General features: G+C 43.9%; 1 protein-coding gene across 5 annotated transcripts in view; it reads right to left on the bottom strand.

Annotated features, from left to right (window-relative positions):
* Positions 1 to 19065, bottom strand: part of ARID1A (AT-rich interaction domain 1A) — an 87534-nt gene that overhangs the window by 40255 nt on the left and 28214 nt on the right. For all 5 annotated transcript variants that reach the window (XM_063631368.1, XM_063631367.1, XM_055261180.2 and 2 more), the window contains exons 2-4: positions 11799 to 12011; positions 10049 to 10501; positions 8867 to 8983 (exon numbers count right to left, since the gene is read on the bottom strand). In XM_063631368.1, coding sequence (XP_063487438.1) covers positions 8867 to 8983; positions 10049 to 10501; positions 11799 to 11999 — 771 coding nt within the window. In that variant the 5' untranslated portion in view covers positions 12000 to 12011. The remainder of the gene's footprint in view (positions 1 to 8866; positions 8984 to 10048; positions 10502 to 11798; positions 12012 to 19065) is intronic.

Genomic DNA, 19065 nt, shown 5'->3' on the forward strand with positions numbered 1-19065 from the left:
CTAGTTCCTCCAAGCAGGTCCCATAGGTTTGGCTATCTTTCCTACCACTCGCTCTTTCCACAACTCATCTGTGCCTCCATCACAGGGATGTCTCGGAAAACAGAAGTAAAATGGAAATCCATTGACATTCTTTCTTTTAGGACAAGTCTAGCAAATGCTAAATGGCAAAGAGTTGAGTCTTTTGCCTAAAAATGAAGAGAGGATCAGATTGTCCATGTCTTTCCTCTACTGGGTGGGATGCTGGAGGAAATATTTCACCTGAAATATCAGAGCTAGATTCAAATCTTGATTCTGACCCTTGGTTTTTCATATGTAAAACAGGAGGGGGGTATTCTGTACATTCCAATTCCTATCTTTTCAGAATAACTGATGTTGACTATAGCTCCTTGCCTGGCCTTAATCCTGCCCTCTAAAATTTGGATTCTACAGGCACAGCATAGCTCCCTCCCATTTCCTCTTTCTAGACCAATGTAATTCCAAGATCTCAGTGTCTGAGAGCATTACAGAAGTAAAAATATGAATGGTAATAGCTAAGATGTTAAATGAAACCTAAAGAACGGCTCAGAAACTCAAGGGATAATTTGATAGACATTACAAATCCTAATTCTGTTCTCCACCTCCCTCCTGGCATCAATAACATTCACTCCTACCTAACCTGAGGAAATGAGTATGATCCAATCTTCAACAACAGCCTTTAAGATTACCTTTCTTTCAGCCAAGGGTATAGTGTCCCTTAGAAATCAATCCAGTGGGCCAGGCGCGGTGGCTCACGCTTGTAATCCCAGCACTTTGGGAGGCCGAGGTGGGCGGATCACGAGGTCAGGAGATCGAGACCACGGTGAAACCCCGTCTCTACTAAAAATACAAAAAAATTAGCCGGGCGTGGTGGTGGGCGCCTATAGTCCCAGCTACTCGGAGAGGCTGAGGCAGGAGAATGGCGTGAACCCGGGAGGCGGAGCTTGCAGTGAGCCAAGATCGTGCCACTGCACTCCAGCCTGGGTGACAGAGCCAGACTCCGTCTCAAAAAAAAAAAAAAAGAAAATAAATTAATCCAGTGGATGCCTTTGATTCCTTTTTCTCACAACTCCAGAAAGATGTGCCTGTTTATACCCTCCTAATATTCTGCCAGCACCTTCACTTTTCCCTCTTCCATCTGCCTTATACACATGCGGGTCTTTGGGATGAAGCGGAGGAATTGGACTGATTCAGCCAGACTCTCCTTTTTCTCAGTGCCTTTCAAGAGTGCTCTTTCCCTTTCCCTTGCTCATTTCCTTTTCTCAAGCTCTCAGAAATCAAGCCTTTTCCTTATCTAAAAAGGATCCCAATAAAATGCTTTATGACAAATCCAACTACCTATTTTCTTTGAAATATAAATTTGACACTGTCCCTCAGAAATATTACACAATCCTGGTCCTTCTCCGATCTCTCCAACTCTCTGATGGCTGCTTCTACCTGATGGCCTCCGGCATCGTCCAGAGCTCCATCTGGCTTCTATCTCTAAACTCCACAGTTTAGGAGGCCTGCTTCATTCCATGGTTTAACTATTAACTACCACACAGATAACTCGCAAACTTGTATCCAGACTCAGGTCTTACCCAAGTTTCAGTTTCCTGTCTCCAACTAGCAACTGGACATTTGTTTTCAGAAATCTTACTATATTATATTCCACAAAATAAATATGGAATTTAGCTTTTCCTCAAAAATGAGACTCCCCCTGCCCACCAGTCAATCAAATTCTTTAAATATTCCACCCCATAGAACCCACTTATTTGCAGTCCTGTATTCTTTCCTGCATGTTCCACATGTGGGAGCAGGTGGCTATGCAAATGAGACAGAAGAACCAGAACTCCATACCTCTTGCCAGAAGTAGTTTTACGGTTTAACTTATTCCACTGCTTTAAGACTCCTGTTTTCAAAGCATACTACAAACTAATGGATCATTTTTGTAAAACATTAGTTTTATCACATGATTGCTCCAGTTACCTATCTGCAAGCCCATAAGATCAGATCTAAATGGCTTAAGCTCAGCAGGATCCCTGTGATCTAGCTTTCCTTCCTGTTACTTCTTTCCCCAGGAAGCTGACCAGCCCCCAAGTATCTATACTGCACCTCATCCCCATCCCTGCATGGCCTCTGTTCAAGCCGGACTTTCCCTTTGTAACCACTTAAATACATCCACGTCTAGCTCATACTGACTGAACGTCAACATGACTTCTTCCTTCAACTATTGAGACATAAATGGATCAGTGACTTCACCAAACTCTGACAGCACTCATTATAACATACAGGCACATGGTCTTCTGTTTTATGTCTATTTTACTAATGAAACACAGGAGGATCCTTCAGGATAGCAACCATATCATATTCAGAATCATGGACCCAAGAGTTCAAATGACCTGAGAAGTCACGCAAGTTCAACCCTTGTCAAATGTCTGTTTGTCTTCTACATAACACCCAGAGCAAAAAGGGTGCCAGGTTTTACTCCAGGGACAGGAAACTTACCTACATCTCTCCTCATCCTCCAGATCCCAAAAGAACTTACTTGTATGTCACACTTGGACTTAAATCTACAGACAACAGGTAGCCAGGTTTTAAAGCATTAACATAACTTGGCCAGGTTTGTTTTTTTTTTTTTTTTTTTTTTTTTTAAGATGATCACTCTGGTGATTATGCTGAGGACAGACTTGGAAGGAAAAGAGTAAGAAAAGAAACAGAACAGTCAGAAGTTTGTGGCAAGACACCAGGTGAGAGATAACAGGGACCTGAAAAAACAAAAGGCATGGAGAAAGACAGGGGAAACCAGATTCAAAAGCAAAAACCATTTCTGTGGTAGACTAAGATTTGGTGACCAACTAAGTCTGGCCCCACTAAAGGAAGGGATCCAGTGACGAGCACCATAGAGCAGAGGAGCTCCCAGGGTGGTACTGGCAGGCTACCCAGGAATAAACTGCAGTGAGGCCACAGCTACAGTCTAGTTTCTTTTAAGTCTCTTTTCTTTCTACCATTCTTAACCCACAGTGTGCCTTCCAAATAATCAAGAGTCAAACTATAGTGTAAATCACCACTATTACTCTAGTTACTGCTGTGGCTTCCTAGTCTAGTAATTTTTTTTCCTTCCCTTTTCAAAAGGTTACTACCTACCTCAGTCTCATTCCAATTGTGGTCTTCTGAACTGGCAGCATCTGTACCACTTTAGAGCTTGTTAGAAATGCAAATTCTTAGGTCCCAACCCATACCTACTGAATCAGAATTTCTCAGGCAGAGGCAGTAATTCAGGTGATTCTTAACATGCTAAAGTTTGTGAAGCACTAGCTAACCTCTTCAGATCACAGCTTTCAATCCTGTATCCATTTTCCATTACTCTATCCTAGGTATACTTTCAAGACCAAAATTTAAATTTACAAATGTGTCTTAGTAAGAAAAGTTACAGAAGCTGGGCCGGGCGCAGTGGCTCACGCCTGTAATCCCAGCACTCTGGGAGGCCGAGGTGGGTGGATCACAAGGTCAGGAGTTCAAGACCAGCCTGGCCAAGATGGTGAAACCCCGTCTCTACTCAAAATACAAAAAAATTAGCCAGGCGTGGTGGTGGGTGCCTGTAATCCCAGCTACTCGGGAGGCTGAGGCAGAGAATTGCTTGAACCTGGGAGGCGGAGCTTGCAGTGAGCCCAGATGGCACCACTGCACTCCAGCCTGGGCAACAGAGACTCCGTCTCAAAAAAAAAAAAAGAAAAGAAAAGAAAAGTTACAGAAGCTGGGCGCAGTGGCTGATGCCTATAATCCCAGCACTTTGGGAGGCTGAGGTGGGTGGATCATTTGAGGTCAGGAGTTCGAAACCAGCCTCGCCAACGTGGTGAAACTGTCTCTACTAAAAATACAAAAACTAGCCGGCAGTGGTGGCGCATACCTGTAATCCCAGCTACTCAAGAGGCTGAAGTAGGAGAATCGCTGGAACCCGGGAGGCAGAGGCTGCAGTGAGCCAAGATTGTGCCACTGCACTCCAGCCTGGGTGACAGAGCAAGACTCTGGTAATATAGTCAAGCTGCTCCTGTCAGATGTATACTTCCGGAATGAGCACTATAATGGATGCTGCTCAGGGTCATCTATGCAATAAGTTGGAGCCTACTATATGCCAGGCACTATGGCAATAAGCAACTAGATGCCAGGCACTATAGCAATAAGCAAGACAGCAGGTCAGCCCTCAATGAACTTGCATTAAGTAAGTAATTTAAATTATACTTGAGATAAGTACTAACAAGAAGTATGGGTGCTAAGAGTTTACTATAGGCTGGGCACCGTGGCTCACGCCTGTAATCCCAGCACTTTGGGAGGCCGAGGCGGGCAGATCACCTAGGTCAGGAGTTCAAGACCAGTCTGGCCAACATAGTGAAACCTCGTCTGTATTAAAAATACAAAAATTAGCCGGGTGTGGTAGTGGGTATCTGTAATTCCAGCTACTTGGGAGGCTGAGGCAGGAGAATCGTTTGAGTCCGGGAGGCGGAAGTTGTAGTGAATTGCGATTGTGCCACTGCACTCCAGCCTGGGTGACAGAGTGAGACTCCATCTCAAAAAAAAAAAAAAAAAAAAAAAGAGTTTACTATGGGAAAGGAACCTGATAGTCTGGAATAGATCTCTACCTGCAAATCAAGATTCACCTGGGACAGCTGCTAACCACACCAATGCCCAAACCCCACATCAAACAAATCAGAACTCTGTGAACCCTGGGCATTAATTTTTTCTTTTTTTTTTTTGAGACCGAGTTTCGCTCTTGTATTCCAGGCTGGAGTGTAATGGCACGATCTTGGCTCGTTGCAACCTCCGCCTCCCAGGTTCAAGCGATTCTCCTGCCTCAGCCTCCCTAGTAGCTGGGATTACAGGCATGTGCCACCACACCTGGCTAATTTTGTATTTTTAGTAGAGATGGGGTTTCTCCATATTGGTCAGGCTGGTCTCAAACTCCAGACCTCAGGCAATGTGCCCGCCTTGGCTTCCCAAGCCACTGTGCCCAGTCATTTTTTTTTTTTTTTTTTTTGAGACAGAGTCTTGCTCCGTCACTCAGGCTGGAATGCGGTGGCACAATCTTGGCTCACTGCAATCTTCGCCTCCCGGGTTCAAGCAATTCTCCTGCCTCAGCCTCCTGAGTAGCTGGGACTACAGGTGCCCGCCACCACGCCCAGCTAATTTCTGTATTTTTTAGTAGAGATAGGGTTTCACCATATTGGCCAGGCTGGTCTCGAACTCCTGACCTTGTGATCCGCCCGCCTCAGCCTCCCAAAGTGCTGGGATTACAGGCATGAGCCACCGCGCCCAGCTATACTTTTTTTTTTTTTTTTTTTTTGAGATGGAGTTCACTCTGTCGCCCAGGCTGGAGTGCAGTGGCGTGATCTCGGCTCGATGCAACCTCCGCCTCCTAGGTTCTAAAGTGATTCTCTTGCCTCTGCCTCCCGAATAGCTGGGACTACAGGTACCCGCTGCCATGCCTAATTTTTTATATTTTTAGTAGAGATGGGGTTTCACCATGTTTGCCAGGATGGTCTCAATCTCCTGACCTCGTGATCTGCCCGCCTTGGCCTCCCACAGTGCTGGGATTACAGGCATGTGCCACTGCACCCGGCCTTTTTTTTAAAGGTAAAATAACAATGGCCTTTAGTCAATGAAGTCATCATAGAAGTTATTTAAGCTGCGTCTTGAAGCTTGATTAGGTAGTAGTTTTCTGAAGGAACAATCTTTAAGATATAGTCTGAAAGATGAACAGGAGGAGTTGAGGGGAAAAGTATGAGGCAAAGGGAAGGGTGTGTGCAAAGGTCTGAAAGCAAAAAATAGCATATGGTGCCTTAGAGAAACCGAAAGAAAGCCAAGAGCAAGGCAGAGAAAAAAGAATAAAGTAGAGGTTCTCAAAGTGCCATCCCTGGTTTAGCAGCAACAGAATCACAGAGGAACTTGTTAGAAATGCACATTCTTGGGCCCCACTCCAGACCTACTGAATGAGAAAGACGCAGGGGATGGGAGCTGAGAGGGAACAGCAATCTGTGTTTCTGATGTCTAACATTAAAGATTCTGGATTTTAGGCCGGGTGAGGTGGCTCACGCCTATAATCCCAGCACCTTGGGAGGCCAAGGCAGGTGGATCACCTGAGATCAGGAGTTTGAGACCAGCCTGGCCAACCTGGTGAAACTCGTCTCTACTAAAAATACAAAAATTAGGTGGGTGTGGTAGAGGGCGCCTGTAATCCCAGCTACTCGGGAGGCTGAGGCAGGAGAATCACTTCAACCTGGGAGGCTGAGGTTGCAGTGAGCTGAGATCGTGCCATTGCACTCCAGCCTGGGTGACAGAGTGACACTCAGTATCCAAAAATAAATAAATAAATAAATAAATTAGTTGGGTGTAGTGGCGAGCACCTGTAAACCCAGCTACTCGGGAGACTGAGGCAGAAGAATCACTTGAACCCATGAGGTGGAGGTTGCAGTGAACCAAGATCGTGCCATTGCACTCCAGCCTGGGCAACAAGAGTGTGAAACTCTCTCTCTCTCTCCCAAAAAAAAAAAAAAAAAATTCTGGATTTTATTCTAAGGTTAACGAAAAAATAATTGAGAGGTTTAAATATAGGGATAACGTGATCAGGATAATAGCACCTAAATGGCTTAGCATCAATAGCTGAGCACAGACTCCTCAAAATTTAATTTTTGTAATATTTAAGGGTCACAATCATAATGCCTTCAGGGCCAGGGAGGTAACGTGAATGAGTAAGGAGGGCAATGTTAAATCTAAGGGGCTGCTCTCCAGCCAGCCTGGAATCTGCTCTGGTGCCAAAAGGTACCTCATAAACATTTGTTTAGTGAAGGGATGCACTGGCAAACCTAGGGATCGTTTAACACAACTGGTTAAGAAAGGAGAGGGCTCTTGTAGGGAATCCAACTTCTCATTTCTTCAGATGGGGCTGCTTCCTAGCCTGCGTAGGCAAATCTGGCATCAAACCAAAATTTCAAAGAATAACCACTTTTTGATGCCTGCCCAAGTAGCAAAGGGATAAAAAGCAATTCAAAAAACAAGATGACAATAACCCAGCCAGCTTACCTCCCACATGGAGCTTCCACCACTGAGCAAATGACCCATTTGGATGAATCTTTAGAAAAAGCCCAAACTTGGGAATGTTCCTTGTGATAGCCTTCCCAGGAACAACCATCCCCTGGGCCTAAAAGGCTGCCAACACCTTCACCTTCACTTCAGTGGGTCAGATAAGAAGTTCTTAAGATTCCCGACCCTTACAAGGCATGTAGCATCTCTGGATACAAGCCTTCTCAGGATCAAAAAAAAAAAAAAAAAAGCCAAATACATATATATCAAAAGGTCACCAGAAGCAAGCAAAACTTTTTGGAATGAAGCAACTTACAGCACTGACAGAAATCCACCGATTTGGGTTCTTGACACAATAGCACCTCACCCAGATTTAGCCACAGACCACAGATGATGAGGGAGTGGTTACACATTCTGACTGAATCAGGTTAAAAAGCACATTCCAATGAAGTTCAGGATGCAGAAAAGGATTGCAACAGACACTAATGAGAAGGGAACAAAGAGTGATCACTTTATTAAGGCACTTCCTTCCCTCAATTCCTCAGTTGAGAAAGTCAACAGTCTCAGACGTCCTATCTGCATTCTGGCCTCAGAAGCCTGAACACCAGGTACTAAGGGACTCTGCAGACCTTGCCCTATTGAGGTGTCTCAGAGACCTTCAGGGGAATCCATGGGAGGCTTCATGGTGAAGAGAGCTCCCGCCTTCTGCCTATTTCTTAGAGATCCTGAAACCATTTCTCTCAGGTCAGAATAAATGAAGACACAGGCTTTACGTCCAAGTAGAGTCAAAATTCCAAAAGATTCTTATCTGGGTATGTGGCTAAATTTCCATTTCCTAACTGAAGCAGGATTTGTCATGGTGGGTTTGCTACCCACCATCTTACTAGATGACTAGATTTCAGAGTAGCCTATTTTATTTCTGTGCCCAGCAGATTAACTTTCAGAGGCTGAGTAATTGCCCACAGAGCTAAGACTAACAGTAAAGGTTCCTACAACCACCTAGTATGGTGTTAACTGCCTTTCAGGTATAAAGCACAGTTCCAATGCCCTCTGAGGCGATGATTACAAAGGCTGACATTTATGGAGTGCTTACAATGTGCAGTGCTCGTGTGCGCTCTCTCATAACCTATTTAATGTTTGCCACCACCCCTATGAAACAGAGTTGGTGGCAGAATCTAGAGCCAGGAACTCTGGCTCTAGAACCCAAGTTCTTAATCACTAGACTATACTGCCTTTCTCAGGATATGGTCAGTCCATCCCATAAATAAGTACCTGATTCCATAACTAAGCACCTGGGCATCAAGTACTCCACCAAAAAAAAAAAAAAGTATTCACACAAAATCACCACCAGAAAAACTGCTTTTGCTCCAGCCACGCTCAATGTGACAATGCATGCTGAATTGCTCCAGGATCCTACCTCGTAGCTAAACATTAAGCCAAAAACCTAAAACTTAAGCCTGTAAGAGTAAAGTCAAGAAACTGATACTTTTCTCAACTTTGATGGAGAGCAGACAATGCTTCTGATATCTCCATCTTCTCTGCCCCTCATGTGGGTCCATGTCTAAAAGCACAAGACTTAAAAAGACAAAAACAAACTAAACAGATCACAAACCTATTCCCTGGGCAGGGAGACAGAATAGACATCTACAAGTCAGCCTTTAAGTTCCTTGAATTCAAGAAATAATTTATTCATTTAGGTCAAAATTAGCTAAACTTCTAACCAGAAACTAACTAGTTTGCGTTGGTTTCCTCTCTGCCCCTATCGCCTTTCTCTAGAAGGTGCAGAAATACTCACAGGCAAGCTGGAGGGTCTTGACTGAAGGCTCAGGTTCATATCTTCTTGCCCTCCCTTACTGGAGGTCATTGAGGGGGCTGAGGATGCCTGAGACCCAAATGAATCTTGAGATAGCTCCTATAACAAGAAAAACAAAAGCTGTGATGGCCTGGTATTGATAAACCAGGCAAGCTTACTTCACTGTGAAAGGGTTATGGGACTGTCTCTCATGAGTGTGAGAGAAAGCCCAGTTGCGAAAAGTATTATCTGAAGGCCAGAAAAATCCAAGCCGTGACTCGTAAGAATGTCAACAGTGGACTCTTTCTGACAGAATTGTCACCCATTTATTGCTACCTACAGAGGGCTGTTTCTTGGGGTTAAATGCTAATGTCTGGCCAACTTCAAGTTAAATCTATCAAGGACTGAGACCAATGAAACCACAAAAATCATGCTAGAACCTCTGCATTAAAATGAGTACTGCTTCCTTCAAAGACATCACCTTGGGATGAGATATTTATTCCAACAGTGCCACCAATACATAAACTTTTTAGTGGACCTGTCATCACTCAGTCATCTCTCTTCTTTGGGCTCTACAAGAATAAAGCCCCAAATGCTATTTTAGGCTCTATTACCTACATCTTGTTCACCAGACATAACTCCAAATGAATTTTTGCTATTTCCCCAAACAAAATCCACCCGTAAAAAATAAGATTTGCCACCACTGAGAGTATTCTAAAGAATGTGGTATCAGCTCTGGTGGCGATTCCCAGTGAAGGGATCCAAGTATTTTGAGCGATAGCAGAATGGAATGGCAGTTGGAGTGAATGTACAGTACCGCCTCTCAAAGTGACTGTTTTGAAAAAAGACCAACTCACTTGGATGCTCAAGTTCTGATGTTGATTTACAAAAAAACAAACAAACAAACAAAAAAAACCAGTCCTATTATCTTTAATTTCTTATCCATCTATGCAACTTTCCATTGCCCTATTTCTTCATTATTAAGGAGAGCTACAGGTCTTTATGCAGTTAAGGAGGTTATGCCTTTATTAGTTCAATCAATCCAGTTAGCATGTTTACCCAGAGTTTAATTGGTCTTTAAGTGCACGTTAGAGAACCACTCTGCACAGCAAAGTTCTCATGACACCAATCCCCAAGCTGTCTGTAGTCACACACAGGGAAGGGCAGGAGGCAGGGATATCTTACCTGCGGCGGAGGGAAGCGCTGCTGGGAATAGGCAGTTTGCTGGGACTGCTGAGACTGGGGCTGAGGATACGCAGCCTGCTGGGAGAGCGTCGAGGGTGCTGGCTGCTGAGGTTGCTGCTGCTGGTAAGGAGACTGAGCCTGTGGCTGTGAGTAGGGGGGCTGGCTCTGGGGGTGCTGCTGTGTCGTGGACTGCTGGGAGGGGTATGGAGCCGGGGACTGCTGATGTGGAGGCTGGGATGGCTGCTGGGAGTATGGAGGCTGAGAGGACTGGAGCTGTGGTGGTTGAGACTGTGGCTGCTGCTGATACGAAGGTTGGGCATGAGGGGTCTGGGACGGTGGTTGCTGGGAGTAGGGTGGCTGCTGCTGCTGAGGGTGAGGACTTTGCTGGTTGTAATATGGAGTCTGGCCCTGTTGACCATACCCGCTGGGGCCTTGTTGTCCATAAGGAGGAATCTGTAGGAAAGGAAAATATACTTTTAGCACTGACTCTCCTGCATGAGGAAAGATGAAGTGTTTTGTGAGAAGCTATGCACTGATGATGAGTACAGAAAGCGAGCATGCAAGGCCTCATGCTTAGGAGGCCCAGGGTTTTTCTCTCATCCCTGCCTAAACTGAGCCAGGAAGGATGGCCAAGCTGGGTTTTTAGGTGGTTTGTTTACAAGTGGACTACATTTATCCACTGAAAATTTACACTATTTACCATTTGGGCAACTAACATAAGTTTAAGCGCAGCTGTTTCTACCAGTGAGCCTACTCTTTTTATTACGGCCTAGACTGTTTTTATAAGTGTTAGGAATCTGTAACCTAACCACAATGAATAGTCAATAGCAGCCTGGCTCAACCAACTGAAAACCTAGGGTTTAGTAATTCAGACAGTGTGCAAATCACTAAGCTACTTTGGTTCTCTCTTTTAGTTTTCATTCAGAAAAAATATTTGACAGCCTACTCAATTACTTGTACCAGGCACTATTTTAGGCACTGGGGATACATTTAGTAAGCAGGCAAAAAAACAAAAATAAATAAATAAATAAAAGTACCTCATCTCTCCTCTATTGGAAAAAAGACACAATTTTCTATATCAAAGGCGTACTTTGCTTTAAAGTCTTAGAAGTAAAATTTGTTTTATATTCTCTCCCTCACTATTTTCAGTATGAGTATCACTCAAATATAAATGATAGAAAACTTTATCAATACAAAAATGACAATAAAGAGATAATGATGTGAATGGTTCAACAAAAGGAGATGGATAAGGGGAAATCTTAACATTCGTATCAATGCTGTTAACATCTTTTCTGTTTAATCTTCCCCTTTTCTTCTACTCCCAGTCACATTCATTTTGAACCAGACGGCAAATATGTTAAAGGTATTGAGAAGCATAAAGGGCCTCTTCCGTCCCCAGGGCACACGATACGAATGGTTTTCTTAATAGTAGCAGTGCCTACGTGTTCAGCCACTGCCTTTCATCTCACCTCATTCAGAGATCACCACTCACTAGGTATAAGCTGGCCAGTCAGGTCAAGAGAAAAAGAGATATGTACCTGTGACCAGGGAGTAAGTAGTTTTCCTTGGAGCACACATTGGACGGTGCCTATAGTTTTGGCTTTGTTAGCAGCACTCTGTAATTAACTAAGCCAACAGGTCTACATTCCTGTCAAGAGGCTTGGAAGCCAAGGATACATTCTGATTCTATAGCTCACAGATCAGATTTTGGACAGCAACAAGGATCAAGGTAATCACAATCACCATCTACCTGCTGTGTATAAGAGAGGCCGCCCATGGCACTCTGCGCCCGGCCCTGCATGGTCATCGGGTACCGCTGCGGGGTCTGGGACCCATATGGCTGCCCTGGGTACCCATGTCCTTGCTGCGGTCCTGACGGAGGTCCCTGTTGCTGCGAGTATGGGTTAGTCCCGCCATATGGCTGAGGTCTCATCTTGCCCATCTGATCCATTGGACTGGATGGCTACAAAATAAAGAGCATTTCATTAACCTGAGCTTTGATGGCCTCTGGCCACTGAATATACAACCCAAGTACACAGGTTTTTTTAGTCTGTATGCTACAAAGAAATCCAGTTACTTTGAAAGAGCAATGAGACCAATCTAGTAACCTTTAAGTCAACTGACCCGCCTCAGAACCCTAATTTTGTCATTTGAAAAATGAAAATACCACCTATTTGTGAAAACATTTTGAAAGCTAAAAACTACTTTGTAACTGTGGTACTGCTTGAGATCCAAGGGACAGGCCAGGTGTAAACAAAGGCCCTTCAGTTGGTAAAGGACGGTGCTGCTATGCACTGCCATCACCTTGTTAAACACCAAAATTGATGCTTCAATACCATGACAGGGAATTCAAATACACAAACATCTAGATGTTTCTATTCTTCCAATAGTGGAAACTCCCCTTACACATCTATAGCCTGTTTGCACTATGGCACAGTTAAATTTATGCTTTCTTCCAAATAAGCAAAGAAGTTAAGTGACAGCTGAGGGAATGGTAACTCTGAATTAAGAGCCTTGTGCATCTCAACTGAAAAGCTCATTTCCTTTAATATTCAAGAGTTTGAAGATATAAGAAGAACAGAACTTTTGTCTCTTTGAGAGACAAGAAGATTCAATGGTAGGCTGTCATGGAAGTTAAAAAAAAAAGAGAACAAGAAGACAGAGAGGTACAGCTAGCACCAGTAATGAAAGCTCAAAATTCAATTCACAGGTATTTGATGCAAACAGCTTTCTTTCCAGCTCTTTGTGGAGCAACAGGTTCAATCAGCTCATTCACTTTTTGATATGCCTTTATCCTCCCGGCGCTCCAGAGCACTTTCCCCTGCCAGAAATATCTACCTATATCTATCTATTGGTGGTGTGCGGGGAGGGGGAAGTTTCTCTAAGCACCTTTAAGATACACACAAGATGGAGAGCAGGCATGGGTCTGATATAAAACTTAAAAACTAGCTCTTACATTGGGGGTGAAATAGATACTGATACTCTAGGCCTACCATTAACCGTCAAATGAAGGAGTTCAGTGGTTCATTGATTTTAGCATGCATCAGAATCACTTGAAAGGCTTGTTAAAACAGACTGCTAGAACCCACCTCCCAGGACTGGTCTAGGTTATCCCTAGGGTTCCTTCCAGTTCTATTATTCAATGATTAATAAGCTATTCTATAATTTAAGCTGTTAAGACCTTAAACAACAACAAAACCTCCAAAATAAAGGAAGGGGACATCCAAACAATTCGTTCTCTGTACGTGTTTATTTTTTTATTTTTTTATTTTTATTTTTTTTTTGAGATGGAGTCTTGCTCTGTCGTCGCCCAGGCTGGAGTCCAGTGGCGCAATCTCGGCTCACTGCAAGCTCCGCCTCCTGGGTTCACGCCATTCTCCTGCCTCAGCCTCTCTGAGTAGCTGGGACTACAGGCGCCCGCCACCACACCCGGCTAATTTTTTGTATTTTTAGTAGAGATGGGGTTTCACCGTGGTCTCGATCTTCTGACCTCGTGATCCGCCCGCCTCGGCCTCCCAAAGTGCTGGGATTACAAGCGTGAGCCACCGTGCCCGGCCGTGTTTATTTTTTAATAATGCTATTAAGTGTTTTATAGTAGAGGAAGTAGAGCTTTCATGAAAGAAAACAGGTAAGACAATAAGCCACAGAGGCTGTTCTTCTTAATATCAAAAGGAAGAAAGAGAAGCAGAGTTATTTCTTAGGCTATATCTGAAATCTCAGCTAAACTAGTGAGTGATAATGGGAATACTCCTCCCCCATGTTTCTAAACTGTACAAAATCATAGTAAAATTGTGTCCCAAATCACTACTACATGTCAATAGTATTAAAGTACTGTTTCCAACAATCCTAACTAAACAATTTTTGCCCAAGTCTTTCTTCCATATCAGAAGCTCCAATAATTTTAGAGCTACATAGATTTTAGGGTTACTTAGGAAGTTCGAATTTAACAACAATTCATAAATAGCATATGGTCCTCCCCAATACACCTGGCAATGGAGCCAAAACATCACCATTCTCTCCTGTAAAGAGCTTGGGGCCTTACATGGCCATATCATGCCACATATCACACTGAGGTCCTCATCTCATCACAGACTGCAGCTGCTGTCCATGTGGCCTCCAACTGGAGAGACTATTTTGTTGAACAAAGAGATCAGCCTGCTCTGGGTATCTCTGTCAGTCTAGGTCTCCCCACAACATGAGGGGCAGTCATTACCATGGTTACTATAGAGCTTCTAGAGCAGTAGCTATTAACCAGGGCTGCAGATTAGAATTGTCTGTGAAGCTTCACAAATGGCTGGGCCTCTCCCTAGAGATTCCAATTTACTGGGTCTGGAAGGGCTTGTGCTCTTCTCCAACCTCCTTAAGATCTTTGAATGAGTCTGGTGTATACTATTAGCTAAGAACCAGTGATCTAGAGAAGCACTGGCCAGTAACATTTTCTGTGATGGGTAACTATTCAACATTTGAAATATGACTAAGGAACTAAATTTTTATTTTTATTTACATTTAATTAATTTAAATTTACATAACTACATGTGGCTAGTGGCTTATTATGTTAGAGCAGTTCTAGGACAATGCTGTTCCCAAATCACTTCCACCACTCCCTGGTCAATAATAGTTCCAAACTTCCTAACTACTAAATCCTGCACAGTATTACTACATAGAGCATAGTGTAGTAATTTGATAGACTTGGGTCCAAATCCTACCTCTCTCACCATCCTACCTTGAACACATCAGTTCTTTAAATGCACATAACACACTTCACACAGTGCTGGTATTTAAATGTCCAATAAATGGTAGTGATTATCAGTAATGATAAAACAGTGTTTCTACCTGGCTCTAAAGCCCTCTACAATGTGAACCAGTTTTCCACATTTTTTCAGTCTCACTCCAAGATTCCCCACACACTGTACATGCCCAGCTCTATGCAATGGCACCCTGCCCTGCCCTCCTGTCCACAGTAGCTTCTAGTAACAGAAACTTGACCTTTCAAAATGAAGCCACTTCCCCTATCTTCAGCACACTTTGATCTCTCATATTTCTAAATGCCCTATTGTAAATCCAGTTAGCATCCTAAGATTTAACACTTGGTTGCAGCTAACTATTCCAACTAACTGACTGCATTTCTCAAGACTTCTGGGAAGCCAGAGATCAGGTGTTTTATCTTCAAAGCTCTCCCAAATACCAAAGTACAGAGCTTGGGCTCAGTGACTGTTCAATGTGCAATGCTGTCCTATTCCAAAAAAGGGTAGGAGACACTATGGCGACAAAGCCCAAATCAAACTACCTAGCCATAAAGCCAGGGTCATAGCCTAAATCTAACCCTAACACAGGGGTTATGATTTGAAGGTGGAAAAAAAGTTGGACTGAAGTGAAAGAGGAGAAAGAAGGATGAGAATATTCAAGGGAGAACAAGTACACTTTAAGAATAACCTGGCTGGGCACAGTGTCTCATGCCTGTAATCCCAGCACTTTGGGACACCAAGGCAGGTGGATCACTTGAGGCCAGGAGTTGGGAGACAAGCCTGGCTAACATAGCGAAACCTCATCTTTACTAAAAATACAAAAATTAGTTGGGTGTGGCGGTGCATGCCTGTAGTCCCAGCTACTCGGGAGGCTGAGGTATGAGAATCACTTGAACCTGGGAGGCGAAGACTGAAGCGAGCCGAGATCGCGCCACTGCACTCCAGCCTGGGCAGCAGAGCAAGAGTCTGTCTCAAAAAAAAAAAACCCCAAGGCTGGGTGCGGTGACTCATGCCTGTAATCCCAGCATTTTGGAAGACTGAGGTGGGTGAATCACTTGAGGTCAGGAATTCCAGACCAGCCTGGCCAATATGGTGAAACCCCATCTCTACTAAAATACAAAAATTAGCCAGACGTGGTGGCGCACGCCTGTTAATCCCAGCTACTCAGCAGGCTGAGGCAGGTGAACCGCTTAAACCTAGGAGGCAGAAGCTGCAGCGAGCGGAGTTCGTGCCACTGCACTCCAGCCTGGGCAACAGAGCGGGACTCTGTCTCAACAACAACAAAAAAAGTTTATACCAGAGAGAATTTCAGAACTGCAGGGGCATCCTCACATACACTGCTTAAAAACAAAAGGCTAAGGACACATCACCTTTTCCTCTCTCACACGGAGACCTGCACTCCCAATTGAGTACAGCTACTTACATGAGGGCTATAAAGGTTTCAAGGAATGTCCCACCTCAACTTTAGGAAATCTTTGTAGACCAAAAATAAATGTACATCAAAGAAATTTTTATTCTAAAAATAAAATTAGTATGCCTCCTTTTTCTGGTCATCAGATTTCTGACTCCCTCCCATCACAAAAGGCTTATGATCAATAGAATATGCAGCTTATTTGGCAAACTACATATTCAGTTCAAACAATCAGATTATTCTGATCTCATGTAAAAGTTAGACATCTGCTCAAATCAGAAGGGGAGGTGGGCAGGGACCTAATTCACACTTATGACATTTAAAACCATCGTGAAATATTTGTGATTTGCAGTTATAGATGAAATGCCATCTCCCAATCTCTCGTAACAGAGAAGCGGCCTTAAATCTTCACTAATCAGTTTTATTGGAAAGTAGCAATTTCAGACCAGAAAAATCCCTACATTCAAGATACAAAAGCCAGTATCAGCAGTCTGCAGGCACAAGGCAGGGGATGGAAACTCCAAACCCTAGCTGCAAAAAGCCAGAGATTCCACTCTGGGAAAGACAGAGGAAATCCTTTCAATGGGAAACCGCAGGAGTAGATTACTGTGATTACACTTCAAAAGCAAAGGCTCTGCCACAGAGACACATAATTGAGAGGAAAATGCTGCCCCTTGATCAGCAAAGTGGGGCCCCCTGCTATATACTCTCCTGCATTCATAAAAAATAAAAATAAAAAAGGGGGAAAGAGCCATAAGAAAACTCCTCATCTCCATCTACCACTTATCTCCTTCCAGATCACTGGCCATGTTATAAACTGCCTGCCAAATGAAATGTATCAAAAGATGCAGTTTAGGGGCATCAAAGGCAAGGATGCCTAGCAGCTTGTCCTTCTGAATATATTCAGAACAAACAGCTAGCAGACAGACCCCTTGCATAGGGAGTTCCCTTGCTCCAAGCCAATAAAATTACAAGACCCTCCAGACTAGTCGGCTACTGGAACCTCTTACAACTTCTTATTGCATCAAGGAAAACCAAAATGACCCTCAAAAACTGCTGAAATAACAGACTAGACTTTTAAGGTGGACCTGGGCTAAATGTCTTACAACCCAAAGTAACCACTTTGTGAAACTGACAGATTAAAATAGCTGCAAACTCTCCATCTGACCATGACCGAGGAGAGAGCAGAGAAGACAGAGCCAAGAACTCAAAACTTCTAAGCAGAGATATACCATTCACAAAAATGTACCACACCACGTGGCAGTGGCACCAGGAAAGAGAAACTTCATAATTTCATTTAAATAAAAGTCCAACTGAGGAAAGCTCCAGTTCCAATCCAAGGATATAGAAAGAAGTGACCAGGCAGCAACCCTAAGGAGCTAAATTTAGTACTCAACAAAGCCAAGGGCCAGCAAGAATAAGAACAGAGACGGTTGGGCCAGGGGCTGCCAAAAAGGTGTCCATCAGAGAGGAGAAGTCTTGACCACCACTCATTTTATCATCCTAAATGCTAACTAGTTGGGGCTAGTGTAAACCTAGAACTATAACCTTGGCTTTTGGACATTTAAATATTATTATTCCTTGTGCTTTCAATTTATTCCTGGCTAGATTTGTTATATGACTTTTAATAATAACAATAAAAAAATGCATCCCTGGCTCTTTAACCAAAAGAACCCCCCTAATTGATTCCCACAGTAATTAACCTGCATTTTACCTCAGAGAGCGGTAGTTAAGGAAGTCGGCACTGCTATTTATAACTCATCTCAAATTGAGGGCAGACTGCCTAAAATCTAACACATCCCAGCTGTACTCCTGTTTGAACTGGGGCCAAGGGAATTTTTTAAAGCAATCTTGGCACCGAATGAATGACACCAACAGTATGAGAGCGCGAGTGGTTGTGTTGTGGTGACGTAGCATTGGAGGTGGAATGGAGAGGGGGGCCAGTGTACTGTGATCCCTCTGGTGCATGCCTGCTGCTTGCTGAGTCCCAGTACAGTAAGCTGGGAACCGCCCACTGAGAGCCAAACACAGGAAAAGGCTTTTCCTGTGGAACGCCTTGAAGTGAGAAACACATGGCTAATCTGCATAAACTCGAAGCCACACCGCCCCTGCCAGGAAGGTTAGTGCTCATAATCTCTGGCCATGAAGCTGGCTGCCTGGGAGGACTTGGACTGGCGCCTGATAACCCAGAAAGAGCCGAGAGAACAGATGGGTAAGGACCCCAGCAGAAAACAGCCCCAGGTCACATGACTCGCCACATGGCCCCGCCAGCACAAACTATTGTCTGGCTTCAGAGCTCCCTATACAAAGGCACCCCGTCCTCCGCTTCCTGTGATTCCAGGGACAGGCGGCAGCTGTTGATCCAGTTCCAGTATGGGACCCTCCCCTGTGACAGGGCATTCCAGGCAGGGGCAAGTGTAAAAATTAAGGCCTCTCCCAACCAACAGCTTTCAGCTTCCTGCCAGCTGCACGTGGCTCACTTAGATCTCAGGAGTAATATCTTAGGACAGACTAGGCTTCCACCAAAAAAATCACCCTATGTACCCTGGTACATAAAATGACCAGCATAAATCATTCTCATTGTCCCTTCTCTCCCCAGCCAGACATCTGTATCTAATGCCCCTTATCCTGTCTTTTCTCTATCCCTTAGTATTTCAGGCCTTCTTTGAAGACTAGTCAAGAACCCCTAGCCCCCAATTGAGGAGAAATTGTCCAGAAACATGTTTGTCTTAAGTTTTACTCCTAGACCCCCGCCTCCTAAAATAAGGAGACTCCCTTCATCTTGTTTTAAATAGTGGGGAAACATGACTGTTTATATGACCTAGGACAATAAGAGATTTCTAACCTCCTATTTGGCCTCA

This window comes from Symphalangus syndactylus, chromosome 22 (genome assembly GCF_028878055.3).
Source record: "Symphalangus syndactylus isolate Jambi chromosome 22, NHGRI_mSymSyn1-v2.1_pri, whole genome shotgun sequence".
Classification (NCBI taxonomy): Eukaryota; Metazoa; Chordata; class Mammalia; order Primates; family Hylobatidae; genus Symphalangus; species Symphalangus syndactylus.